Genomic DNA, 27,822 nt, shown 5'->3' with positions numbered 1-27,822 from the left:
TGTGGGCTCCTAAACACTTGTTTGGGGTTGGTATCTTCTTTCTCCTTTTTCATGCAAATAAAGAAGATAGGAATCATGAAGGTTGAATTCCTTTTCTGAAGTCACATAGCTACAGTGACAGTCTAACTCAGATGTGAATTTCGTATCTCTGTGCTGCTGGGGCCTCTTTGTATCCCTGAAACTTCCCAGTAAAAGCACTGTGAAAGGCTCTGTGTGGGAAGAGTGATTCATTAGCTACCTGCACCAATGTCAGCAACTGGATCTTTAAAAAGTAAACCTCACTGAGCTGTACCGACTTATGTAATTAGGGTTTGTGGGAAGGCACCGTCTACCTTAACCAGCCTCCCCTGTGGTGCCTGTGCTGGAGGACGTTTAAGGCTGGTGGCTGAACTTTTGCTTTTCTTTCTGTGATTTTTCTCTACCGCTGTATGCTCTCAGGTGTCACAGGAGGCAGAGCCGTGTGTGTGTAGTTCTTTACCTTCTGGAGTGGGTGTCTTAGGAAAGCTAAGGGCCCCGCCATGGAACTGGCATTTACAGAGAGTGTGTGTGTCTGTTCACTTCTCAGAGTTTTCTCTTGAAGAAGCAGACTCATTTAGTGAATGTGTGTTTTTCTCTAAGCAGCTGCAGTGTCCGTAACCCAGCTCGTAGCATGTCTTGATACTGGTGGTTAGATGATGCGCCCTCAGTTCACACTTCCCTTCTAGCATGCGCTCTTTCGTGCTCTAACCATTTAGGTACTCACTAGTTTGGCAAGGTGTTAGGTACTCTCAGGTCGTGACTGCAGTACCTGACTGAAACAACTACAGGGAAGATTGGTTTTGACTCACTATTTCAAAGGGGATCGTTCACAGAAGTAAGGCAGCTCTGCAGAGCTGGAGGAAAACTGTTTACATCATTTTGGTATGGGAAACAGAAGACCTTGGCAAGAACCATGGACTCTGTATAGCCTAACAGTTGTACCAGTGTGACCTCCTGAAGCACCAGCATCAGCTAGGAGCAGGCTTTTAGCCAGGAGCCCAAAGGAACATTTCATCGTCACACTATGACAGGAAATAGGTTGCAATTTGAATTTTGTGGTAAGATGTGAAAAGGCCTTTCGTGCATACTCCTGTGACTACATTGCAACTATTGCCTGGTTCATCACCGGAACTTTGCTTCATTCCCTCTGATTGAATGATTGCCAGTAGCAGCTTCCCAGGCCCGAGGCAGCCATCACTCTGTTTTCTTCTTGGTTGTGGGGCTGTGTGTCATGTTGTTTTGTTGTTTCAAACTGGAGTTTCCCCTTTCTCCTGTGCCATTGCCATGCCTGCTGCTTACTCTGACAAAGTGGAAGCATACAGCATTCATCCTTTCATATCCAGCTTTTTTCCCACTTAGCATAATGCTTGTTCAGTTCATGTCTTAGCATTCAGAACTTCGCTTTAAGGCCTGAATATAGTCTCTTCTCTTGTGTGTTCACCTGTTAGCCTATCAGTGTATACTTGAGTTAACCTATCAGTGTCTACCTCTCACCTACGTGTCACAAGTGCTCACTCAAGGCTTTGCTTTACTTTCTTTTGCATATTGCCAAAAGCAGATTGCTGAATCATCTAAACCGTATTTTAATATATGACAGGAGGGCTGGTGGTTTATGTTTTGCTTTTTGTTCTAAATTATTTATTTTTATTCTGTGTACATTGGTGTTTTGTCTGTGTGTATGTCTGTGTGAGGGTGTCAGATCCCCTGGGACTGGAGCTACAGACAGTTGTGAGCTGCCATGTGGGTGCTGGAAATTGAATCTGGGTCCGCTAGAAGAACAGCCAATGCTCTCAACCACTGAGCCATCTCTCTGGCTTGGTTTTTTGAGACAGAGTTTCTCTGTACAGCCTTGGCTGTCCTGGACTTACTTTGCAGACTAGGCTGGCCTGAAACTCACAGCAATCCACCTGCCTCTGCCTCCCGAGTGCTGGGACTAAAGGCATGCACCACCACGCCTGGCCTTGTTTTTTGTTTTTAAACAAAGTCTCACTACATAGCTAAGGCTTGGCTGAAACTCACTGTGCAACCCAGGCAGGCCTTTCATAGTGCTTCTACTTTGATTTGGGGGGCGGGGTGGAGGCACGGGGGTTGAGGCAAGATTTCTGTATAGCCATGCTGCCCTGGAACTTGCTCTGTAGACCAGGCTAACCTCAAACTCAGGACTCTGCCTGCCTCTACCTCCTGAGTGCTGGGATTAAAGGCATGTACCAGCACCACCCGACCTCTACCTTTTAATTTTTGAGCAGCCTACCATATCACTTTGTAGAGCAGCTGCTGGTTGTAAGTTTCTGTTGCGTGTGTGATTTGCTTCTTTGTAGAAATACAGTATAAGTAGGGGCTTTTTCCTTTGCCCATTCCAGATCCTAAATAATGTCAGGGACCTATTACACTTATTAATAAGCCATAAACACTGCAGCTGGGCAGATACTGATTTATTCTAACTTGATTATACTAGCCCAGCACTTCCCAGCCATGCTTCTTCCTCTGTTACCTGGCATCTTAGTCTTGCATTGGCTGCTTTTGCTCCATCTGTCTCTCCTCAACCTTAGACCTCCTGACTGGGATCTGAAGTCCTGCCTCCTCTCCTCTTGCCCAGCTATAGGCTGGTCAGCTCTTCATTAACCAATAGGAGATGATGGAGACCAGTTTTTACCCAACAGTGAGACGGGATTCTTCATAGAAATGGCAATGCCACAAGACCATCCCCAACACTTCTTTCTGTGGGTTTTGCTGTTTTGAGCAGAGACTCACTCACTATGTTACCCTGATTGTCTGAGAAATCACTATGTAGACCAGTCTGGTCTCAATTTAGAGAGATTCACCTGCCTCCAGAATGCTGGGATTAAAAGACACTGGGGGCCTAGTGGCTCACTCAGGAGACAGGCACGTGATTTCTGACTTAGGGATTCTGGTTTACAGAGCTAAACAGAGAAGCCCTCTATATATGGGGGGGGGGGGATGACACCATGCCAGGCTACTTTTTGGGGGTGCCTGGTTTGGTTTGTTTGTTTGTTTCCTTTTTTTTTTGAGCACAAAAGTTACTGTGAAATCCAGTGTTCTAAAATTTTTCTTCTTTTCATCCAAAAATGTATAGTTGTAGATCCTAAGCTTATTAAATGTCTTATATACAGTGTAAGGTAAGATTCCAAGTTCATTCTTTACCGTATGGATGTCCTGCACCATTTTGTAAGTAGTTCTTTTCATTATGATTAGTTGCCACAGCTTTCCAAGCTTATAGTGGCTTTCCGTGGCCTAAGCCCTCTGATTACTCAGTGTTGTGAGGCTCCGCTTTCCTGTACTGTAGTGAGAATGTGCACTGCAGAGGTATTTTCCCATCTCACAAAGCTCTTTCTCGTTCATTTTCCTCTTCCTTCATTGTTGTCTTCTCTCTAGGCCTTCTCCAATCAGTGTGCCTTGCTCCCAGGAGTGGATTTCCAGGAGAGCATAAGAGGCAGTCTCAAAGCCTCACTTCTAAGCTGTGAGGGTCTTTATTCACCAGCAACACTTTGCCTGGATTCCCAGTGGACACCTGTCGGCTCTGTTAAGGTTTTCCTGTAATCAAATCTTTTCATACCCTGTCCCTCCTTTGGTTTCTTGCCACGTAAATGCTGGGCACTATGTCTTGCAGAGCATCCTGTTCTACATTTGTATTTGAGATTTTCCCAGCATGCCTTGTCATGTAGTTTGGTTATAAGTATCCATAGGACCTCTCTCTGATTTTTTTGTTTTGTTTTGGGTTTTGTTGTTGTTTTGTTTTTGTTTAGTTTATTGTTATCTGGTGGGGCTTGGTAAAATTTTCAAGTAAGTCGTGAAAGGATTTTTGTTGGTCCCTTTGATAATACCCCAAGACCATGACAACTCCCCTCACTACAATAGGCTATTCTTTAAATGTGTCCTATGAAGAAGGCAAGAACACAAGAGAAGGAACCTATTTCCCCTCTTTACACTGACTTTCAAAGCAACCTTAGAGTTAGATTTTAATGGTGTGTAAGTGATTAGAATAGTTTTCTAAGTGACAAGTCAATTCAATTGTTATCCTATTGTAAATGGGTAACGTGTTCTAGGAACTGGGGACAACTGAGGGAGCTAGCAGTTGACATTATATGGAGGCGTTAATCTAATACTTTACAGTAGGTTCTAGTTTAAAGCTGCTGTGGTATGGCCATGTTTAGGGGAAGTCTGGAGGGTTCTTTGAAGGCGATGGCGTTACTTGTTCATTACTTGTTTTAGATATGAAGTTGTTATACAGAGTGTAGGCCAATAATAAAGATGTAAAGCTAGTCACTTGTACTTAGTAATAGTATATTCATTTACTGACCACAGGACCAATAGTCTACAGATTGAGTTTATAGTGACAAGCAAAGATGAGATTTGCCACTTTCTTCATAAATACAGAAGACATACACAGTGCTGTCCCTTAAGGACACATCCTGTGGGAGAGAAAATTACCTATGAGGGAGCTTAGAGTCTGAAGTGTAGTGTGAGCTGGCTTACATTGGCAAGTGCTCGCTGCCTCTCCCTGGATAGAAGCTGGGAGGTCATGATAAGCACTAAGCAGAAGTGGCTGTGTAACACATGGAATGTGGTAGTTGCACTAGGAAGCTGATTTATTTACTTATTTTGGTTTTTCAAGACACGGTTTCTCTGTGAAACAGCCATGGCTGGCCTGGTTACTTTGTAGACCATGCTGACCTCGAACTCACAGAAATCTGCCTGCCTCTGCCTCCCTGAGGGCAGGGGATTAAAGGCATGGAGGCACCACAGCGCTCAGTTTGGAAGCTAATTTGTAATGAATCATATTTTAGAACTCAGGCAATATGAGGTAATTTCTATTAAGCATACTTTGTCTTTACAATGTCTCAGTAAAATGTCACATTTTAGAGCTCTAATATGACAGAAATATAAACTTACCACGTTTAACAAGTTTTATATTGATTTTAGTTTATTGTGATAAAGTACATCTAAACTAATTTTACTTTTAAAAGATTACAAGTTTCTTGCTATTTGTGGCTGGGTTTTTCTGTTTAACAAGTCTGCTTTGGGCTATAGATATTGGTATATCGATTGAAAAACTATTGGGGCTCAGCTATATAGTAATTTGCTGTATACACATATCTGTACACTAAAACTAAATTTAAAGCTGAAAACTGCTTTAAATTTAATGCTGAGACTTTTTTTACGTGGAAAAGATTATCGTTTCCTGCTTAAATCTGAAGATAGTAAAAAGCGAAGGCGATTCATGGCAGGGAGAAGAACTTGAATTTGGGGCAGTGTTCAAGACTTCAGAGAGGCTGAGTTTCTGTGCCTCTCTCCACAGTGGGCATATCCAGGTATTTTCTGCCGCTCTACTGCTGAAGGAATCTGTGCTCTTTAGCATTAGTCGCTTTTGTATTTATTTTTTATAACAAAGTCTTATAGTGCTGGGTGGCTTGTAACTCATTGTAAACCAGGCTGGCCTTAAATTCTCAGATCCACCTGCTTCTGTCTCTTCAGTGCTGGGAGTAAAGGCGTACACTGTCAGGCCCAGCTAACAGTAGCTGCTTTTAAAAGTATCTTTCTTGGGTGATATTTCACAGACTTTAGAGTTTATCCATTTAGAGCCATAATTCAAAGCATGTCCTATACTACCACGACAGCAATTGCAATTTACAGTATTTTCTTCCCACTCAAAAGAAATTCTGCCCCATAGCAAGTGTGTTCACAAGCCCCTTCCTCTAGTAAGTTCAGACCTAGTAAGTGCTAAAAGTTACTTCTGTCTCCATACATTTGCATATTTTTATTAATGAAATCTTGAATGATAAGATCTTGAGAGCAGCATGCTTTTTTAAAGATCTGTTTATGATGCAGCACTGTTAGGATTTCATCCCTTCTCACTGCTGTGTATTTCATCTGTTATGTGCCTGCATTGTCACTCATTTTTCAGTTGGTGGACATTTGGGTCAGTCCTGCTTGCCAACTTTAGAGCAGTGCTGTCCTCAAGTGCAGGTTTTTTAATGGAAGTTCTGGATTGTGTGTTAATTCTAAACTTAAGTGTTTTAGAGGCCTTTTTGAAGCACATTTCCGAGAAATGCAAGAATATTTTCTATAGTAAGTAGTTACACCATTTTACCTTCCCATAAATGCTGTTTGAGGGTTCCAGTAGCCTTACAGTACAGATGCTTAGGTTTTAGTGTATGTGTAATTCATGTAAACACTCTGTATGTGTTGTGCTTTTCACTTTCTTGGCAATATTATTTGTAGCATAAGCATCTGCTCATTATTTTTTGTGTGCTTGTGTTGATGCCATATCGGTGTCACATTGGAAAAACCCTTGGTTAATCTAGGATCATTAATAATTTTTTAATTTTTAAGAATTTATTTTGCTAATTAAAACAAAATATCTATTTGCTTTAGGGTCTCATGTCTTGGCTCACTTGAGTTCTCTATGTAGTCAAGGATAACCTTGCACCGTTGGTGTTCTGCCTCTACCTCAGAAGTGCGGGGACACTAGACATTAACCACACCTGCCTTTTTTTTTTTTTTTTTTTTCTGCTTTCTTATAAGAATGTTACAGACTTAGGCCTTTGACGCATTTTCAGTTAATTATTGTTTGTGATGTAAAGTAGCCATTTTCTTTTTTTTTTTTTTTTTAAGTGTGAATATATAAGTTGTCCCAGTACAGTGTGTTATGCCTGCCCTTATTATCTCACAGACTTAAGATATTCTACACAAGTCTCCCCACTTCTGATTGCATGTTCTCTGGTGAGACCCTGCCAAAATACCAGCGCAACCCCACCTTCACCAACACACACACACACACACACACACACACACACACACACACACACACACCCCACCACACACACGGTTATGAGGACTAATACAGTCTTAGAGCAGGTTTGGAATTCAAGGAGTTTGAGTCTTCCATATTGGTTCATTTTTTTAAAGATTGTTTCTTGTTCTGTTATTTCCATATGAATTTTAAGATCAGCTTGTCAGTTAGGTATGGAGAGTTCTTACGTTGTCCTCACAGCACACCACTGGAAGTGTCCTTATAAGGCTTGTGTAGAGTACATGAAAGCTTGTGCATTAATGCTCTTGTGCATACAGTAGTATGTCAGTGTTCTGTTGTTGTTCTTAAGATTTGCTTATTTGTTTTGTTTATGAGTGTTTTTGTCTGCATATGTGTATATGTACCTCCAGTGTTCCTGGAGGCCACAAGAGAGCATTTGGTCCCCTGGAACTAGAGTGACAGACTGTTCTGAGCTACCGTGTGGGTTCTGGGAATTGAAGCTGAGTCTCCTGGAAGAGCAGCCAGTATTCTTACACTGCTGAGCCATCTCTTGAGTCCTGTGTGGTTTTTCTCATTAACTGTGGACTGGTAGGCGCTGTGTCTGTTGTAAGGAGACAACTATAAAATGCCACCTAGCCTTCAACATGCGAGTTAACATTTTTCATTTTTCTTAGAAACTGATTGTAGTGTTGAAATAATTTCCCCTAGACAGCTTTTTCAGATGGCAGATTGTATAACACATTCAATATATTGTTTATAGTGCTCAGTCTATAAACATCAGTCCTTATTTTCTGCGCTACTTTTCAACAGCATTGAATAGTAAACTTTTAAATGAATAAGTTCTAAGCTGAAGATTTTTTAAAACTAATGTGAATCTTCTTGTGACATATTGTATAATTACTTTAATGAAAAAACAACCAAGGTGCTAGACTGAGTCACTGATGTGATCTGGTCCTCTACTGCCAGTGCCTCCATACAGCAGAAGTAAGGTCATGAGCTGCTTTCTGACGTATTAGAGTATTGGTTCAATTAATTCCGGCCTTAAAGTCTTTCCAGAGGTAACAACGAACATTTGGTTTATTCCAATATTTCTGATTGACTCTTATTCTGAGGTCTTCCTGTGTGCCTTTACCAACTTTTCCTGAAGTTTGTTCAGTTTCCCCCCTGCAAGTGCTTTTCCGTGTTTTAGCTGTGATTAGAGCGAGGTATTCATTAGTGACGCCTCCTTAAAGGGCACTAAAAAATTAGTCTAGTCTCAGTTGATAATAGCAGAGATGAGAAAATGTACAGGGCAGTTAGCTAAAAGGCAGGGGAGAAATGTCTTCCCTTCTCTGAGAGCTTAAAAATACAACATAACCAATTAGAGTGAGCCTGCTACTAGTTTCTCAGCAGACATGAAAACCTTTGTCTCTTTGGGACCTTTTGCAGTCAGCCTGTTTGTTTAGCTATGGCATTTATCCTCATCAAGGCTATTAAATCAATGAGAACCAAATGGAATTGTTTGAAACTTACTGATTGCATCCATCTTCAACAACTAGTAATTATCCCAGCCTTCTGTTAATTCAATTGGCTTTGCTTACAACCATCAAGGTTGAAGCCAACATTGCCGTGAAGAATGTCAACACTGAGAGGTGCCGTGACAGAGACAGGAGAGAGAGGCCAGAAATGGGTAGGAGGAGAACAGAGAAAGGAGCCAAACCAAGAGGTACAGCTAAAAACACATAAAGGAATATGCCAAGAGGAGAGAAGAGTATGGGTGCGAATCATCGAAGTGATGTCAAGTGGTATGATTTCAGTGCTTAAGTATCCTTAGGTCTGCAACAAATCTTTAAAGAATTGAATTTAACTTGAAGGAAGATGAGCAAGAAAAGGCATTTTAAGCAAGCTGTTTTAAACTTAAGATCAGAACTAACACAGTACACAGCTGTTTGGTGTCACATAATATCTCAGTCATGTTCCTACCCAAAGTGCTGTGCATATGTTAGTTGGTCTTATTTTTATCACAGCTGTATAAACAGGTATTGTTTCCTGAGCCACGGAATAATTTGCCTGTGCTGCTCAGATAACATCTGGGATTACAGTGAAACAATCTTGACGGCTTGGCTGCAGTTGGCTTCAGCACTTCTACTCTCATTCTCAGTATTTGTGTGTTAACATTTCTGCAAAATTTTGTCTTGGCTTGAGAATGTAACATTCTAAAAAGGGAGGGGGAAACTGAACATGGTGGTGCAGTGCTCACCTCTAATGCCATGCCTCTGAAGTAGGAAGCAGGCAGAGCTCTGAGGTCTGGGACAGCCGGAGCTACGTAGTGAACCATGTCTCAGATGAGTGAACGAGCGAATGAATAAATGAATGAATGCCTGAAAACTTTGCCCCCCCTTTCCTTTAGCTGGAGTAATTGGAGAAGATTTCTTGAACCAAGTATTAGAACACTGAAATACTGCCTGTGCCTCTCACCAGTGAACTGAATCTGTTTCTGTTTGATCACAGAAACCAAACTATCTGTACTTTTCTAATAATGCTGTGAATTCTTTGGCTTTAAACCATGTTTCTATGTGCCAGAGAATGTTGACACCTTTCAGACTCAGCCTTGAACATAAACATGGCTGCTAGTAATGCTTATGTTGCCCAAAACCTCAGGAATTCTTCTAAGCCACCCAGAAAAGACAGTCTTCCATACAGGATGCAGTAGAACCTGGTGTGATCAAAGTCAACCTTAAACTTAAGGCCTCAGACGGCTGATAGCAAGAAGGAAAGTTAAATCTGCCTTGGTCTTTTTAATTTGCTTCTCCATCGCTTTCCTCTTGATAGTGTTAGCAGTTGAGGGCTGGCCCAGCTAGAATGTGAGCAAGATCGTGAATGAGAGTATCGGGAAGGAGCGCTCACCTTTGTTGTAGTGAGGACTTCGTGAATTTCCTCCATGTTGATGCCGGGAGGTTTTCAGAGTGGCATCTGGAGTGCTTGGAATTTGATATTGGTACCTTTAGGTATCATTGGCCACATCATGCTCGGCAAACACTGAAATCAGCTACTCAGTGATAAATAATGGCAATTCAGATGAATGATTCAGTCTGTGCTTTAGCTGATTGCAGACTCATTTACTTAAAGCACTCAAGATAATTTGAAATTCTTTAACATTACCATCATAACATTATTTCTGGTTGCTAAAGAGTATTAATCAGCTTTCTGTTACTGTAAAAAGATTTAAGGTTTATGTTTCTGATGCCATTGCTCTGGGATTCTGGCAAAGAAAACACATCCAAGGCACAGCAAACTACTGGTCTCATTGATGAGGGGGAAAAGGCCACAGTCCCTTTGGGCCTTCCCTCCAGTGACCTAAAAGTCGGCTGTGCTACTCTAGGCTTTTAGTACATGAACCTTGAGGGATATTGAACATACAAACTATGTTCAATATGGTAGCACGCCCCTTTAATCCTTCACTGAGAAGTCAGAAGCAGGAGGATGTCTTTTAGAAACCAGCTCAGACTACATAGTGAGACCCTGTCTCAGAAGTTCTGCTACAGAAAGAGAATTTCTCAAAGTCATTTCTACTCTACTTACTCTCATGCTAATGCAGTTAAACTGAAAAGGTCTCCTTTAGATCTGATCTGTAGTCCAATATGAATTTTATCAGTCTCAAGTGTTTTCAGGAGAGGATTCTTTGATCTATCAGATATCTTCTCCTTCTGCTAAAGGCATAAATAAATCTGTTGGTGATAATTTGTGCCTCTTTCCTCATCTCTCTTACGGCACCATTTCTGAATGAATGACCCTCAGGTAACAGACCATTTGCCTTTTGAACAATAGGTACCTGCATCTTAGCATTTAGAAATTACCATTCTATGGGAAACTTTTGTGTATATTTTTTAAGCTTTTTTTAATGTGTATGAGTGCTTTGCCTGCATGTATGCTTGTGCACATGTGTGTGCCTGCTGCCTTCAGTGGTTAGAGGAAAGCATCAGAACCCTGGAACTGTAGTTACAAACGGTTGTGAGCCACAGTGTGGGTGCTGGGAATTGAACTGTGTTCTCTACAAGACTAACAAGTGACTTAAACCACTGAGGCTTCGCCACCTCCTTTGTGCAGATTCTTTAAAAAAATTTGAATTTATAGTTTCTTTGGTTTCTGAGTCAGTAATTACTTGGTTTGTTACTGACCCCAGGAGTAGATAATTGTTGAAATTCATGTGTCTCTCTGTCATAGTCAGTGACTATGTCGTTAATGCTCTCTGTACTTAATACTCCAAGAATTACCTTACTATACTTTGAGGAGTTGGGGGCACTATTTTCCAGATCTCCTTTTAGAAAAGGCTCTGTTATTTTAGTCTTTATTAGGTTTCTCCTTTTAAAAAAAAACTGTAATGAAAATTCTGGGTAACCTATCCATTTTCAGAATTTTCTTTGTGATATACCCCATAGAGTCTTTTGGTGCCCTATAAATAAGATAACATGACTCCTAGACACATTGGGAGCTGATGCTGGATTTAATAAGCACTCAGAAGTAGCGGCTGAGTGGAAAGAAAAGGCCGTGTGCTCTGCTTGGCCTGCTTAACTGTTTTAAAACTATGGCATCACGTTATTTTTTCCTTTACCTGTAATATGTACACACTAATACTAAAGTTTCCTTACTTAACCAAGGTCAAAATCTTTTTCTTTCCCCCTTGTGTTATATTTTCAAAATAAATACAATGAATAATTATTTAAAACCTTGAATATTGCCTGCTCCTATGGTCCTGAGTTATAAGAACTTGTTAGCATCAGTGTTGCTAAATTTAATACACACAGTGTGCCTCATTGCTAAGCTGGGCTAGGGGAGGGGAGAGAGAAATAAGAATGACTTAGATCCGTGCCAGGGATACACAGTTCAAAAGCAAAGCATGTACTTAACCATGTGCAAATCTCTGGGTCCATCCCTGGCACCAAAGAACGCAAAGCTTTTACATCAATCTTACTTTTTACCTCAATCTCAGTGTATATTTTATGCTATAATAATATATTCCTTTTTTTACCTGGCCTATCCCAGGATGTAGAGACTATTCCCAAAATGTATTTGCTTTTAAATGACCATTATTTTTTTAAATCTCTTCTACAGATAATATCACCCACAGCATTGTTTTTGGCTGCAAAAGTGGAAGAACAGGCTCGAAAGCTTGAACATGTTATCAAAGTAGCACACGCTTGTCTTCATCCCCTAGAGCCACTGCTGGATACAAAATGTGATGTATGTAAAAACAGAGGGGTTGTTTTCATTTTCTTTATAAATTTGAAACCAGCAGCTGTCTGTCAGGAATGCTTCATGCATAGTTCATGAGTATGTCTGTCATCCTGAATTGTATAAGGTTTTGAATTGTTCTACTTTGATTCACAGCTATTTTGAAATGTTTGTGAATTCAGTGACTTATCCTCACAGTGCACCTGCAGTGGAAAGGGTAGGTCCCAGGACTTGTTGGTAGGTGTGAACCTGTTAGCAGAGGAAGGAATAGAGAATCTCTCCTTAAGTTCTGTGACATCCTAAAGTAAGAGCTACAAGTGTGGGGCTTTGCAGTTATTTTTCTAGCATCATAGGTAAGGCTTTTAATTGAGAATCTTCATTTGATTTAGCTCAAACTTAAAGTCCTAAGTTTAGCCTCTGATAGAAGATTGATACATTTCAGCATCGATGCTGGTTTTTAAATGAACAGAATATCAGTGTGTACATTAAAAAGCAATTTGTAGTTTTTTAACAGTAATTCTCATAGTTTCTACTAATATAATAAATTCACTTATACTAGTGTGCACATGCTAATGTTTTAAAAACCAGCTCAGTGACATTAAAAATGATTTCACTCTGCTCTTAGTGTGTTCTCAGAAAAATGGGCATGCAACATCTGTGTACATGCATTTAAAGCAGATGTACCAGAGTCTATCTCTGTATGTAGTCTAGGCTAGCCTCAACTCAGTCTTTCTGCCTCTGCCTGCCAATGGTATAAGTACCACGATCACCTTTTTTGTTTTGTTTTTGTTTTTGGAGACAGAGTTTCTCTGTGTAGCCTTCCTGGACTCGCTTTGTAGACTAGGCTGGCCTCAAACTCACAGTTATCCGCCTGCCTCTACCTCCTGAGTGCTGGGATTAAAGGCGTGCGCCACCACGCCCAGCATCCAAGACCACCTTTTATGCAGCATGTTGCTTCCTTCTCACCTGGGTCAGTTGTTAGGGTCTCGAGACTAGGGTGGCAGGAAGATGTCTATGTGCTTTGTTCTCAGAGCTTTGTGAAAAGGAGGCTGGTTCCTGGGTTTTAGGGGAAAGATTCTGTGACAATTTCTATCTTTCTGGTGAATGGATGGTATTCATTGATCTAGGAGACTGAAAGTTTGCCTTTCCTAGGGAAGTTCATTCTAAAGTAACTCACAGACATGCGTTGGTACGTTTCCTCGGACAAGGCAGGTTTGCGTTAAATGCTCTTCATGGCTCAGTGTCTGGAAGCTTGCACTGTGTAGACTGTGGGGCTTTTATTCAGCTGCCTCACACTGTTTCTACTGCTGAATTGGTCCCTTCGGCTTTGTTTACATCTGATTTTTAAATTGGCTCCACTTAGAAGTGTTCCAGGGATGGAATGCTCCATCTGTTGCCTCAGTTTCTTTGCCTCGTATTTGTTTTAGAGGCAGCTATAGTTTTCTATCTTTATAGTTTGCATGTTTGTTTTTTAATATTTTTTGAGACAGGGTCTCTCTGAATAGCCTTGGCTATACTGGAACTCACTCTGTAGACCAGACTAGCCTCAGACTCACAGAGGTCTGCTGGCCTCTGCCGCCCGGGTGCTGGGATTAAAGGTGTGCGCCACCACGCCAACTCTCTTTGACTCCTGTTAGTAAGCAACTGCTGTTCTGTAATCCTCATGAGGTCAAACAGTAACAGTCCAGGACTCTCTTCATGTTGTGTGTATTCTAAATATCTAATATCATTTTTATCTGACAGGCTTATCTTCAGCAGACTCAAGAGCTGGTTTTACTTGAAACCATAATGCTACAAACACTGGGTATGTGCTCATATCATTTTGTGTTCACTAATGCAGTACTCTAAGCAAAAAAAAAATTTTTTTTTTAAGAAAGTTGTTTAAAACTTGGAATGAAATAGTATTGCTTATTCTAAGAAGCCAGTTTTCTGAAATTTCTTTTGGCATAGCTTAGTTGAGTGGTGCCTGTGGCCTCAGTGTGACAGGTTCCACAGTAGCAGCTCTCTTGCACGGTGATGTGAAATGGTCTTTGTACAGAGGTGGTAGTGTGTACAAATATTTTCTGTAATAGAATTTAATAATTGAGGGAGCTTTGCTAACAAGCAGACTGAGACAAAAGAATGGTAGACGGGCATATCTAAAGTTAAGTGTTCCTTAGAGAGGAACTTAGCAAGTGGAGGTCAGATAAATCTGTGCTCCTGGGAGACCAGACTCTAACTACAGGATTCTGACCACCTTTGTAGATGTGGACGATTTCCTTACCAGTTATACTTCCATCCTGCATATATGGAGTAGAGACTGCTTTATATATGTAGCACATTTTTGTTTTTATTTCACTGTTATTCCATTCTAAAATGTTGAATAGAAATATAAGTACAAGCAGGAGCGGTCATACATGCCTTTAATCCTAGCACTAGGAAACAGAGGCAGGCGGCTCTGAGTCTGAGGACAGCCAAGACTATAGAGTGACCCTGTCTTAAAAAAAGAAATATGAATACAGTTATGTGTGTTGGCATATTTTTATTATAAAAGTAGCTTATTTAAAACACATTAAGTTTTATTAAAAGGTTCAAAAATGAAATTGAGTGTATTGTATCTGAGTCTATCTGTCATGTGATTATCTTGAGTATAAAATTTACATGAATTTCTGAAAAGTTACAAAAATTTGTTTAAGATTACTGTGTTACATTATAAAACATACTTATTTTTATGGTACAAAGGCATTACATGGGAGCTGAAGATGAGAGTCAGACAGAACTCTTGACTTTGTGTGCTCCTGAGGTCATGTTCCATCCCTAGTACTACAGACTAGTAGTCACTGCACAGTAGTTTGCCTTACGACACATTCTTACTTACACATGGAGAATGAATGCATAGTATTTAAAGATACATTAGAAAACAGATCTCTTGAAATGTTACTTTGCTAGTTAGTTACAGGAGAGATATAAATAAAATACACTTTTGTGAACCGTGATTACTCATTTGTGTAGACTTTTACTCAGTTTCCTAGATATTAAAAGCAAAAATCCTGCCATATGTAAGAGATGATTTGATATTCACTGACAGCTTTCCAACACTTTTTCTGTTGGATTTTTGAAGATATTAGAAAATGCCTGCCTGTGTAGCCCACTGTCTACATGACTCCCCTAAGGAGATGTAGCTGTACCCCTTTGATTTAACAATAAGACAGAGAGCTGCAGTGTGTAAGATTCTTTGATTCTGCTCTTGGCAGCAGGTATGTTTATGAGAAATGTTTTTACATCTTCTGAAGCAAAGATTTTTAATGTTAAAGAGAGATAATACATAAACTGTGGCCATGATATAATTAGTTGATGATTTTAACATAAGCCCGGGTGAATTAAAATCCTGAATTTTAGATCATACTGTTCTTGTTGTTTAAATAATTTTCTGTTTTCCTATTGAGAAATAAGAAAGTAGTTACCGTTTCTTCTGGAGGGTAATACATGTGTCAGCAATGAGAAGGAAGCTCTAATGTTGGCTTTGGATTTCTCTTGAAACTGAAGAGTGTATTAGACATTTGTGATTTTATGATGAGCCTCATTGCTCAGGCAAGTATTGTAGTGGTAAGTAGTTGGGAAAAAAAGTGCTTTTCATTTCAGGTTTTGAGATCACCATCGAACACCCACACACAGATGTAGTGAAATGCACCCAGTTAGTAAGAGGTGAGTGGTCCCTCAACCATGTGGATAAGTTGATGCTTTCTCTTCTCTAGGATTGGTGTGGATGGGTGTTGTGTATTCTAATCTTTTGCTGGGTTTTATGAACAAGGGCAGATGTCATTTTGAAATAGTGTTCTGTATCTTAGCCATCTACTTCTGTGTTTGTCCAAGTGCATTTGGTTGCTGTTGTATGGTAATGGAGAAAACTACCAAAGCATATCTACTACACCTTACACCTTATGTAAGCAAGAGCCCTTTGTATCTGTGCTATGAGAACCCTTCCCACAGGTTGCCAGCATTGCTTCTCTGGTGCCTATTTGGATTGCTTATGGGCACATCGTAGACTCCGGGGGCCACTCCTGTGCTTTTTTTTTTTTTTTTTTTTTTTTGTCTTTTCGAAAATAAAATTCTGTGGGTTTGGTCTCTTACTTGCAGGATTTTTAAGGTTTATTTTTAAATAAAGTGGGTAAGACTTTTAAAGACCTTGGGATTTTTGGTGGTGGTGGTGGTGGTTTTGTGTGTGTGTGTGTGTGTGTGTGTGTGTGTGTGTGTGTGTGTGTGTGTGTGTTCATCTACATAGCATTTTACTTTGCTAATGGTAACATTGGAAAGCAAGCCTAGAGTCTTGATAACAACATAACCAGCATCCTTGCTAACAAAGTAGAATTCTAAGACTTGAACTTCTTCATCTGAGGATCATACATGGCCAGTGAGTCACTTTGTAAACCACAGTATTTTAATTGCGGTTCCTGTTCTTCACAGTCATACACACACACTTCCCTAGTTACAGTAAGGCACAGAATCAAATAGCAGCTAGTCATACACATTGAGTTAAGAAGCAAAGCTTGTAAGTTGGTATCACAGAAAACTTGAAAGAATGAACTAATCTTTGCAAGGTAGCCAGCCATGTCAAGGGCCTAGTGAAGAAAGACATTAGTATGTGTTTAGCAAAGGTGCATATGTATTGCCTTAGTAAATATGGCTGGATTGTAAACTAACACAGTGAAAACTAGATTTGATTTTTTTTTAATTATTATTTCATGTTGTTCTGTTAAAGTGTGGTGTCTTAAACTTTGAGTACAAAGAGTGTGTGTGTGTCTGTGTGTGTTCCTTTGACTCCACTTTGAGATGGCTGCACTTCCTCCTTTTAAAGATTTTCTTTCATCATTAGTGTCTTTGTTTCCTTTTCTCTGTTACAACTTTGAACTAACAAGAACACTTTCCCTTCATTTTTGTTCATTGAAAAACATGTTACCACAGTTGAGTGGGGTGTTTTTTTTATTATTTTATGGGGAGTTTGTTTGTTTGGTGGTGGTGGGTAGCTACTATTCATGTAAAGCGCTCACATCCCACTCCAGATGAGGCACTTGCTACTTTGCTGCAGAATTGGCTGTTGTCATTTTACCCGGGAACTTTCACTCTGATTTCTCCTTCCCTCCCCACCAGGAAAGAATACCATACTTAAGTCACACTGCCTCCAAGACCTCTGGTGCTCTGACAGTCTTCTTAGCACAGCTCTGCCAGACCCAATCCCTTTTGTTAAACCTTCCCTTGATGATCACATGGGGCAGCAGGGATTACAGGTGCCAAGAGTGAAACTAGGAGGGGAAGGAATCTGGGGGCTAGGGAGGGTGGGGCTGGGGCTGCCAAGCCAGGCGAACAGTGATTTTGAACAGAAGGGGTGGGGGCTTATGAAGTCTCTGGGAAGAATATGGGATAGGAGAAGGGCACGGGAAACTGTTTTAGTGTCTTAAGAAACTAGTTAAAAACTGTTTTTCTGTTGGGGACCAGTGTCCCCTTAGAATATTCATCTTTCTATGTTTTATCACTAATCAGATCTGTAAGTTAAAAATAAATACAGTGGGGCTGGAGAGATAGCTCAGTGGTCTGGAGCACTAACTGCTCCTCCAGAGGCCCTGAGTACAATTCCCAGCAACCACATGGTAGCTCACAACCATCTATAATGAGATCTGATGTGCACTGTATACATAATAAATAAATCTTTTTTTAAAAACATTAAATGTATAAAAAAAAAGTACAGTGGAGCTTCCTATATTCAGTTAATATATAATAATGCAATAAAGAACTAAGATTTGTGCTCTAAAGTTTGGGGTGGGGGTTGTTTTGTTCCATTTGGAAGGAAACATTTAAGTCAGCTTAAATATGATGACAGGGTTAAATTTGGCAGACAACTCTTTGTGTTTTGTATTAGACTTCAAAAATCTTTTCTTCTTTTTTGTTTTTTGTTTTTGTTTTTTTTAAATCCAGGAGAATGCTTTATTTCAACTTTTAGCTGACTAGATGCTTAACTTAGTAACAAGTTTAGCCCTTGTAACTGGCTAGCTAAAAGCAAATCGGCTTGTTTCTCAGATCTATGGGGGATAGCAAGAAACATTTGAGTGAATGTTGTTGAAGATTTTCAGTAGTATAGAAAATGATGGCGCTCTTGTGATATTTGTAAGTAGTAAGTAAAATTTACTTTTTGTGTACAAATCTTTGCTGTTTTATTGTATTGAGAGTTTTGTGGTGTTTACATGTCGAAGCTGATGATACTGTCTTCGTTCTTCTTTCTTTTCTTACAGCAAGCAAGGATTTGGCACAGACATCCTATTTCATGGCTACCAACAGGTTGTTATCCTGACCCTCTTTGTTGCACTGTTGTAGCACACTATAGCTTCCTTTAATGCAGGGCCCCCTCAATGTGTCTCTTGCCCTTGTTGCAACAGGAGACTGGACCATCTACTGTGGTGGTACCTTCCTGGTTGCTTTGCGGTGTATTGTACAAGGGACTTTGGGCACAGAGGGGTTAAATGCACACTGTGAAGTGTAGTGGTGCTTTCTGGTGGCATATTCTCGATTTGTGAGTGCATAAGTCTAAACTTGGTAGCCTGAATAGCAGCTAAAGATTACACAGAGCTAAACTTAACCTAGAAACTTGGTAAGTATAAAGCTATTTCTAGTTTACAATTATAGTTAAATGACTTTTTTTTTCACATTGATCCAGTCTTAAAATAATTGTTAAAGTTTAAGTAAAATTTATGTAATTTTGGGCTTGTTCCAGATGATATTCCAAATAGTAAATTAGAAGTAGTCAATTATCAGTGCCTAGGTTTGCAGAGATAGTCTTTATTTTAAAAGTCCTGTTTTTCCATTTATGTAAAGTAAAAATGTAGTGTTTGTTTATAGCTATTCAGTAAATGTTTCATCTGTTCTAAACTAGAAGAATAGTTTGTAGGAGGTTCTAAAATGAATGTACAATTCTGTTTGGGGTTGATATGAAAATGCAAAGTTTCTTAAGTTTGGGCGCTGTGGAAATAGGAACCAAACTAGCTTTTTGGATTATCCAAACTTTGGTTAATCAGCTGGGTATTATAGCATGCCTGTTGTCCCAGCACTGGAAGGTAGAGACAGGAAGATCAGAATTTCAGTTTGAGGCCAATCTGGGCTATATAAAACCCTGTCTCAAAAAACTTTATTAGAAAAGCTAGCCTGTGAAATGTCACATGCCCAATTTTTGGTACGTGATAAGAAATAGTATTTATGAGTATTGAGCTATTTTGAGCCTTGAAATTTTTTGGCATAAGGTAAGTTCTCCTTGAGGCTCTGCTGGACACAGAAATAAATACATAAACGAAGACTGAAAACTCCAATTTACTAAGAAGGTTTTTTGGTTTGGGGAATTTGTTTGGGGGTGTTTTGGTCCGTTAAGCCACATCTTGATTGTGACATTGAAATTGCTTTGTTTTATATAAAGTTTTTACATTTTTGCCATAATGTTTTAAAAAAAAAAAAAACCAAGAGTACCACTAAAACAGTTTAAAAGGTTATGTTTTGTATATGGTGATTATTGTAAATATACTCTCTCCTTTATATAATACTTTGCTAGGTTTTAAAACAATTTATTAGTATTAATTATGTAAATAAATTCATATACAGTGGAGGAGTGAAAATGAGGGAAGTGTTTCATGATAAAGACTTTTATTATAATTTTCAGTAATGTTAGCTCTTAATTTAATAGAATATTATTATGTAAAGAAAAACATTTCTGATTTTATGTTTGCTTTTTGTCTTACTGGCAAATATTTTTCTTTGTTTTACATATTTTGAATTTCTGTGGTCCTCCACTTTTAAATCTGCTCTACACCAGTTTGCATCTTACGACCTTCTGTCTTCAGTACAAACCCACAGTGATAGCATGTGTGTGCATTCATTTGGCTTGCAAATGGTCCAATTGGGAGATCCCTGTGTCAACAGATGGAAAGCACTGGTGGGAGTATGTGGACCCTACAGTTACCCTGGAACTGCTAGATGGTAAGCATCACTCCTTCCTTTGTGGAAAGTATACAGTGGCCAGCTGTGGTCAGTCCATGCGTATACCATAGCCTTGTGGGTTGCAGGCCATACTTCCCTAACTGGCTAGGGTTAGCCGGCCCCACTTGTAAATCATATTTTAAAACAAACAAAAACTCCTTTTTATTCTAACCGGAGGTTGGAAATATATGTACTATATATTATACACAGACATATTTGTGCTACTGGCACTTAACATGCTGTTTTTAAATGGTTACGGTTTTTTTTGTTTGGTTATTGTTGTTGTTTACCCCATTTATTTGGAGGAAAGCAAATCTAAAAAACCACTTAGGGCCTTCTCATTTGCTCCCTTTGTCCTATACCTTGAAAAATCAGGGTACTATATCACTGTCTCACCTTAGCACATTATAACTTATCTGCCTTTTAGGTCCCATGTACAGTTACTTTATTGTGCTTGTTATTATTGACATAAGAGCCACCTGTATTTTCCTTCATTTCTATTCTGCATAGGTTCATTATTGATTTGGAAGTTGAAACTCATTAGGACAGTAGCCTGGTTTCTGTTGTGATTTGTTATCTTGACGTGGTTGCTACTACTACTACTATTATTACTTCCTGAGTCCACTCATTTAGTAACTAACTGGTCCCCAAGCATCGGCCTAGTTATAAAGTTCTCTGCATGTGAGTGTGAGTGTGTACACAGTAGTGATTTATCTCTCATTCTTCTGAAGTTAGCTCTAAGGGAGAAAGGCCTCAGTAGGGAGTGCTGGCAGAAATCCAAACCCCTAGGAGGTGCAGCCAGAAAAGTCATTTTTAAAGCTATAATCCCAGGCCAGCCTAGGCTACTTAGTCCCTCTGTTTTAGACCTCTATAATGCATGTCTTTATTTACATTAATGGATTATTACAAAATTTGACAAAATAGGACGCTTGAGAAAGAAAGAAGAAAGTTTGTGTTTTTGCTTGTGTGCAGATGAAATTTGAGGCAGGACACCTTCATCCTCACTGGACCCAAAAGTATCTGAGTATTTGCTACATCTGCTGGAATATGGTGAAAAGTTGTTTCCAAAAGAGGAAATGGAGGCCTCAGCATTAGATTTTATTTTATCCAGACTTGTCTCAACAAGTGAGACAAACAGGAAACAATCTTGAAATTACTGAGGAAGTTCATCTAAAACTCATGGCTGGTTTAGATTTTCATTGATGGGTGGTTTTTAGCACAATTTTTGCTGACTGATCTTGGTGGTGGTGGTGGTGGTACAATCATCATTGTCTGGAGCGCTGAACATTGAACCCAGTGTCATAAGTGCTAGGCAAGTACTCTACCACAGAGCTGCACCCCATCACCTCACAGGCTGAGTTTGGTTTGTTGTCATGCTTGTGATGACATTTAGATAGCTCTGTATCTAGTGATACTGAAATAATTTTTGTATGTTCTGCACTGAGACATTCTCTGTTATCTTACTTGTTTCTGAGTCTTAACATTTGCCTAGGCTAGGTGACAGGAAAGCCTGCTATTTGCACCAAAAATCAGTCAATGTGCAGTCTCTGTAATTGGTCCCATTGTGTCAGATTGACTTGACATGGTTAATACAGATGATACTCTGGCTCACTTGACATGTTTGCCAATGATTATTAATAATGAATTTTGGGTGATAAAAATTATAATTTAACATATCAAACTTAAGATAATAGATAAAATTCTGACCAGAGTAATTTGCTGGTATAGCATTAATTGCTGGGCAGTGTAAGTGTGGGTGGAGTTTCCTTTATTTAAGATTTTTCAAGACAAGGTTTCTCTGTGTAGCCATGGCTGTCCTAGAATTTGCTCTGTAGACCAGGCTAGCCCCAAACTAAGAGATCTGTCTGCCTCTGCCTTCTGAATGTCTTTTTCCTCTTTTTTTTTTTAAACATTTAGCCTTGAAATAATTTTAAGCTTAAAGAAATTTCTAAAATACTTACAGAATCCTTATGATATCTTTACCTAATTTCTGTTGTTGACACCTTAAATAATACTTAATTAAGATTAGGAAAATAAGCCCACATGGAGGAGCACACCTATTATCCCAGGACTCAGGAAAGCAGAAGCGGGCACATCTCAGAGATCAAGGCCAACCTGGTCTACGAAGTGAGTTCAGAACAGCTAAGGCTGTCTCGAAAAAAACAACAATAAAACAATAAAAGGGGTGAATATAGAGATACGAAGGGATGATAGGTGAACTCTTAGGACCTTTCTCACTTGAGAGAAGTTCACATCGTAAAGGCATTGTCTAAGCTTTAAATTTATATTTTATTTTTAGAGCTAACACATGAATTTCTACAAATATTGGAGAAAACGCCTAGTAGGTTGAAGAGGATTCGAAACTGGAGGGTAAGAGAATTGACAGGATTTAATTAATAAAATATCAATTTGTCAGTCATCTAGCAAACTCTTTGAAGTGGAAGTATTAACCAGTACTGTACTTTGCACCATTTCTCTCACACATAGGCTCAGCTCCTGTGCCCAATGGACTTCTTTTTTTCTTTTCTTTTTTACTCTTTCTATTTTTTAATTCTCAGTCATGATGGGGAAATTTCCTTACAAGGGAATTTCAAGTGAGGCTAAAGCCTATACAAGTTACATCTCAAGTCCCGGGTTAGGGTGTAACTATCTAACTCTCAAGCCTTAGCGCCTTCTGTTGTGTTCCATTACTGCCATAGAACATTGGGTTCAGGTAGTTTTGTTCCCATGTACTTCTATAGAATTTTGCAAGCAAAGAAATGTGTGTTAAATGCCTTTGCTGTCATTGCTTCTTCTGTTTCTCATTTAACTAGGCTATGGCTAAGAAACCAAAAGTAGATGGTCAAGTATCAGAGACCCCACTGCTTGGTTCATCTTTGGTCCAGAATTCCATTTTAGTAGATAGTGTCACTGGTGCACCTGCCAATCCCAGTTTCCAGAAACCATCAACATCAGCATTCCCCGCTCCAGTACCTCTAAATTCAGCAAATACTTCTGTTCAAGATAACCGTGCATCTGATAACGTACCAGTGCTAGCAGCAGGAATGCCCAGCACCTCGTACAGTTTGTCGTCACACCAAGAATGGCCACAGCATCCAGATTCAGCCAGGACAGACCCAGTGTACACACAGAAACAGGAGGCCACTATCTCTGGGAGCCAATACATCAGTTTCCAGCAGGGACCTTCAATGACACTGCATTCAGGATTACATCACAGGCCGGACAAAATTGCTGATCATTCATCAGCTAAGCAAGAATATCCTCACAAAGCTGGAAGCAGTAAGCACCATGGGCCCATACCTGCTACTCCTGGAGTGGTTCCTCAGAAAATGTCTTTAGACAAGTACAGAGAAAAGCGGAAGCTGGAAACGCTTGACCTGGACACAAGGGATCATTATATAACTGCCCATGCAGAACAGCAGCACAGACACGGGCCAGCTCAGGCAGTTGCAGGCAGCTCTGTCACTTCTCCCATTAAAATGAAACTTCCTCTCGCCAACTCTGATAAACCAGAAAAACACTTGGCAGAGAAAAAGGAGAGGAGTGGATCGCTGAAGCTACGGATTCCCATCCCACCCCCCGATAAAGGCCCCAGTAAAGAGGAGCTGAAGATGAAGATCAAAGTGTCATCCTCTGAAAGACACAGCTCTTCTGACGAAGGCAGTGGGAAAAGCAAGCACTCGAGCCCACATATCGGCAGAGACCACAAGGAGAAGCACAGGGAACACCCTGCCAACCGCCACCACAGCAGCCACAAGCATTTGCACATGCACAGCACAGTCAGCAAGCATGCTGCTGACGGAATGCCACCCACTGTGCTGAGGAGTCCTGTGGGCCTGGCCCCAGAAGGCAGCTCCTCCGCCTCCAGTGCAAGGAAGAAGCTGCATATCAACGATGCCTCCCACAACCACCACTCCAAAATGAGCAAAAGTTCCAAAAGTGCAGGTAGTTCATCTAGTTCTTCCTCTGTTAAGCAGTATCTGTCCTCTCACAGCTCTGTTTTTAACCATCCCTTACCCCCTCCTCCCCCTGTCACATACCAGGTGGGCTACGGACATCTCAGCACCCTCGTGAAACTGGACAAGAAACCAGTGGAGCCCCACGGTCCTGAGGCCAATCACGAGTACAGTACAAGCAGCCAGCATATGGACTACAAAGACACATTCGACATGCTGGACTCGCTGCTAAGTGCCCAAGGAATGAATATGTAATCATTTGTCTAGGTCAACTTTTCCTTTCCTTTTTAATTTAAAAATGGTCGCAATGGAAAACTCCCTCCTGGTCCAGCAGTGGTGCCACTGCTTCCGTATTTGTAAGTGCTGCTGTGTTCTTCATTCTGAAAGAAGAGATGATGGTAAACAAGTCTGTCTCCACATACGCTAGTGTTACCAGGACTGTAAACGCATGGAAGATGCAGCTAAGAACATTAGGATGAATGGCTGGCTGCTGCTAGGAACCTAAGCTGCCTCAAGCTTCTGTTATTTATGATTTGAATACTATAGCTGGGTTTTTGTTGTTATTGCTTGGCTTTGAATGAATGTCAAATGTTTTCTTTTGTGTATTTATACTTGTATGTATGGTTTGCATGTCTCAGTGATAAAGGGATAAAACAGTATACTGACAACTGTTTACAAGAAAGTGGAGAAAAATGTACATACATTTTTGTATGTTTAGCTATTACCATAAATACTCAGGATTGGAGCTGCTTGTAAGTATAACAATATACAGAATAACTTTATTTTCTCTTGTCAGAGTCCATCACTAATTAAAACACAAGTGGCACTTTTTATGTTAACCTTAAACTCTAGGCCTTACTGGAAGCCGCTGAGGGGACACTTCACTACTAGACGGGGATGCGGTGCCACAGGTGGTTCTTAACACTGGGAAACACTCAGTTTGCCTTCAGAGGTTCCGACCAGATTGGCTGTAGAATCAGCCCCTGATTTCTGAAGGCTGGAAGAGGAAAAAATAATAAAGTTTACATACTCTTGATGTGAAGTGCATTTAAATGTATGTTGGCTTGTTGCAGTGCTATAGAAGAGCAGTTAATAATGGGGATGAGGATGACTGTGACTTAACTCACAGGAGCTCCCAGTGAAGAATTGGTCCATTTCTTCAAGAACTTTGACACTATGGAGTCTAACAGTGAACAGGGATCACTTTTCCTTTAGCATTTGCAGTGACACCATAATCTTGAATCTACTCTTCCCATGGGGATAGAAGGGTGTGTGTGAGAGTGAGAGAGAGAGAGAGAGAGAGAGAGAGAGAGAGAGAGAGAGACCCCATATTTCTTTTTCAGGTAAATGCAGTCTTCCTTATAAAAATGAAATTAAACCTATGCTCTCTTGATTCTTTTATATTCTAACAATAAATAAAAAGAAAAGTTGCTGACTGTGCATTGTACCTGTATTTATAGTTTATGGTCATTATCAGGAAAATGTAAGGAAAAGGGCCAGCCTCAGGCCAGCCGCTGCTGGAGGGTTAACATTCATTTGCACGTCTTAGTAGGTTCTCGTTGAGGTAAAGCTTGCGCTGTCACCTGACGCCTGGTCAGGGGATAGACTAACTTGTCTAAATTTTGGTGTAAGCACCAATAGTAATGGCTCTTGTCTGTTACCTAATCTTGAATTTATTTCTGTGGTAAGTCTTAGCTGTTGGGTCTCTTAAGATGGGTCAGATTCAACTTGTATTGAATCACAAGTTTTCCTCTGTATATGAACTGTTTTGTTATAAAGCCACTGATCTGTGCACAATTGTAACTTTATTCAAGTATGTTGTTGTTGTAAATATTAGAGTTGAGCCTTGTACTCTACTTTTATTTAGCAATTACCTAATTTGTCAGTAGCTGTTTGTTTGTTTGTTTGTTTTTTAAAGAAAAATTGTTGGTTATTTTGTCAATATTATTTGAACCTGGGATTCCAGGAGCTTCTTTGTGGGTACTCAGCCTAATAGGTTAGTCCTCACTCTGGTCTTGTCTTGCATCAGTGATCTTTGTTACCTATGTGATTTATGTTGCTATGTGGTATACTATTGTATCATAAACATGGCGATTCTGATGCAGTTACAGTTTTACTGTGGTACATATCCAAGAACTAGCATAGAATTTAAACAGAGTACAAGCTGAGGGAGGGAAGGGTTTTGTTGGTGGTGATTTAGATGTGAAACCTCAACAGAGCATCATGTGAACTGACATGGGGTGGTCGTGCTACTGTATCATTGGGAGTGATGCCAGGAATTTTAATCAGCTTTTGTAAGAGTATCCAGAGACGTAGCGAATTTATTTTCAGTATGACATAGAAAACAATGTGAATATTTAAGGTCTGGGACTATAGTTAAACTTCACTTAAGGGTTTTCAGAAATGTGTTGTTTTCTGTTTTTGTTTTTTTGTTTGTTTTAGATATGGGAATAAAGGTAATTTTGTTGAATCTTTATTGGTGCTAATGACGGACAGTTAAACAGATAGTGTATATGCTGTGGATCAGTACACTTAGTACTTCCAGAATTGACTTTGAAATGCTATGTATTCACTTTTCACTCTGTAAATGTAATTCTTTACAATGACTATTTATTAAAAGGCAGTCAGTTGTGATTTTTACAGGATTGTGTGAACTATTCAAACTCTTTCAACTTCTGAACAAGATGCTAAAACCACAATGGGGGAAGTGCGTGAATCCTCTTATATTTCCTTTCCTCTACGGAAAACCATCATAATTCATATCACCATGATTTGCTTGAGCGACCTTGTGTGTGCATAAAATAGTCCATCTGCATGGTCCCATCAGACTCTACCAAAGAAAAAAGACTCAATAAATGGACATTCTGTTGTGAGTCTTGTAAGTAGCCATAAATAACCAAAATAGTATCAAACTTAGGTGTGAGATTTCACATGTGCAAAGTACTGTTAAGGTGATAGATTTTTAATGAGTTTTTTTAATACTTGAAAATATTAAAAAACATTACATTGTCCTGTAAAAGAGTGATTCATTCTAAGGTGTGTTTCCCTAGGTTTTCGACCTTTCTGCAAAAGCACATTGTAATCAGAGGCTTCCTGTCTACCTCTCGCTAATTTTCCAAAATCAAGATGTGCTTCCTAAATATTTGCCTTAGCTACTAACATATGCTGTTTTCAGAACCAAAGCAAAGGAGCGCTTGTTTGTGGAAGCCTTCGAGGCCTGCATTACAATTCAGTGCCAGTGCCCACTGCTGGGTAAGGCCCTGCGTGTCTCCTAGGAGCACATAGTAGCAGCGAAGGCGGTGGTGACGGTCCTGGGTACATGTTAAAGTCTTTCCTGGTACTAGAATACTCAGCCTTTTAAGATGTCTTCCATGGTGCTGGGTGTTTTCTTCAGGAATGTCATGAGCTCACACCTGTGCCAACAGATAGTAATTACACAGACCTCCCAAACTTTTGGACCTATCGGTCCCCTTTGAACTAAAAATAGGACTAGTTAGGATTTACTCTAAAGAGCCAGTTTGAAATGTTTTTATTAGTTACCAAATACCTTGCCTTAAGAGGTTTCAAGAAAGCGTATTTTCTTAAAATTTAAATTCTGATTTTATTCCAAAGCCAGCCTGAAGAATATGCCACTGCCTGTATATGCGTGGGTAGAACATGGTGTGTTGATAACTTAGGTTCCTGCATTATGGAGATGGTTTATTTAGATCTTGGAAAGAGCAAACTTTCCGGTTTGGGATTTTTGAGACTTGGTCTTGTGCTGTATAAGAAGAAATTGGGCTGGCTTTAAATTAGTCCGTTCTCCTCCACCACCCATGCTTGGATCAGCGCTTCCAAGTTATTCCCAGTCTTACTTAAGCAAAAAAGTACTTG

At 39.8% G+C, this 27,822-nt stretch overlaps 1 protein-coding gene across 5 annotated transcripts in view; it reads left to right on the top strand.

Moving 5' to 3' along the window:
* Positions 1-26,594, top strand: part of CCNT2 (cyclin T2) — a 32,425-nt gene extending 5,831 nt beyond the window's left edge. The window contains exons 3-10 of one of the 5 annotated variants that reach the window (XM_084787722.1): positions 11,882-12,010; positions 13,745-13,805; positions 15,623-15,685; positions 18,265-18,310; positions 19,830-19,993; positions 22,293-22,363; positions 22,807-23,938; positions 24,037-26,594. In XM_084787722.1, coding sequence (XP_084643848.1) covers positions 11,882-12,010; positions 13,745-13,805; positions 15,623-15,685; positions 18,265-18,310; positions 19,830-19,993; positions 22,293-22,363; positions 22,807-23,938; positions 24,037-24,104 — 1,734 coding nt within the window. In that variant the 3' untranslated portion in view covers positions 24,105-26,594. Of the gene's footprint in view, positions 1-11,881; positions 12,011-13,744; positions 13,806-15,607; positions 15,686-18,120; positions 18,140-18,264; positions 18,621-19,829; positions 19,994-22,292; positions 22,364-22,806 lie in introns of those variants that run through there. The other 4 variants (XM_084787721.1, XM_084787720.1, XR_014780322.1 and 1 more) reach the window with 4 other exon arrangements.
* The last annotated feature ends 1,228 nt before the right edge of the window (positions 26,595-27,822 follow it).

Source organism: Acomys minous (assembly GCF_964271855.1).
Source record: "Acomys minous genome assembly, chromosome: 1".
Classification (NCBI taxonomy): domain Eukaryota; kingdom Metazoa; phylum Chordata; class Mammalia; order Rodentia; family Muridae; genus Acomys; species Acomys minous.
Note: the sequence above shows the minus strand (reverse complement) of the source record. Positions and strands in the feature narration are given on the sequence as shown.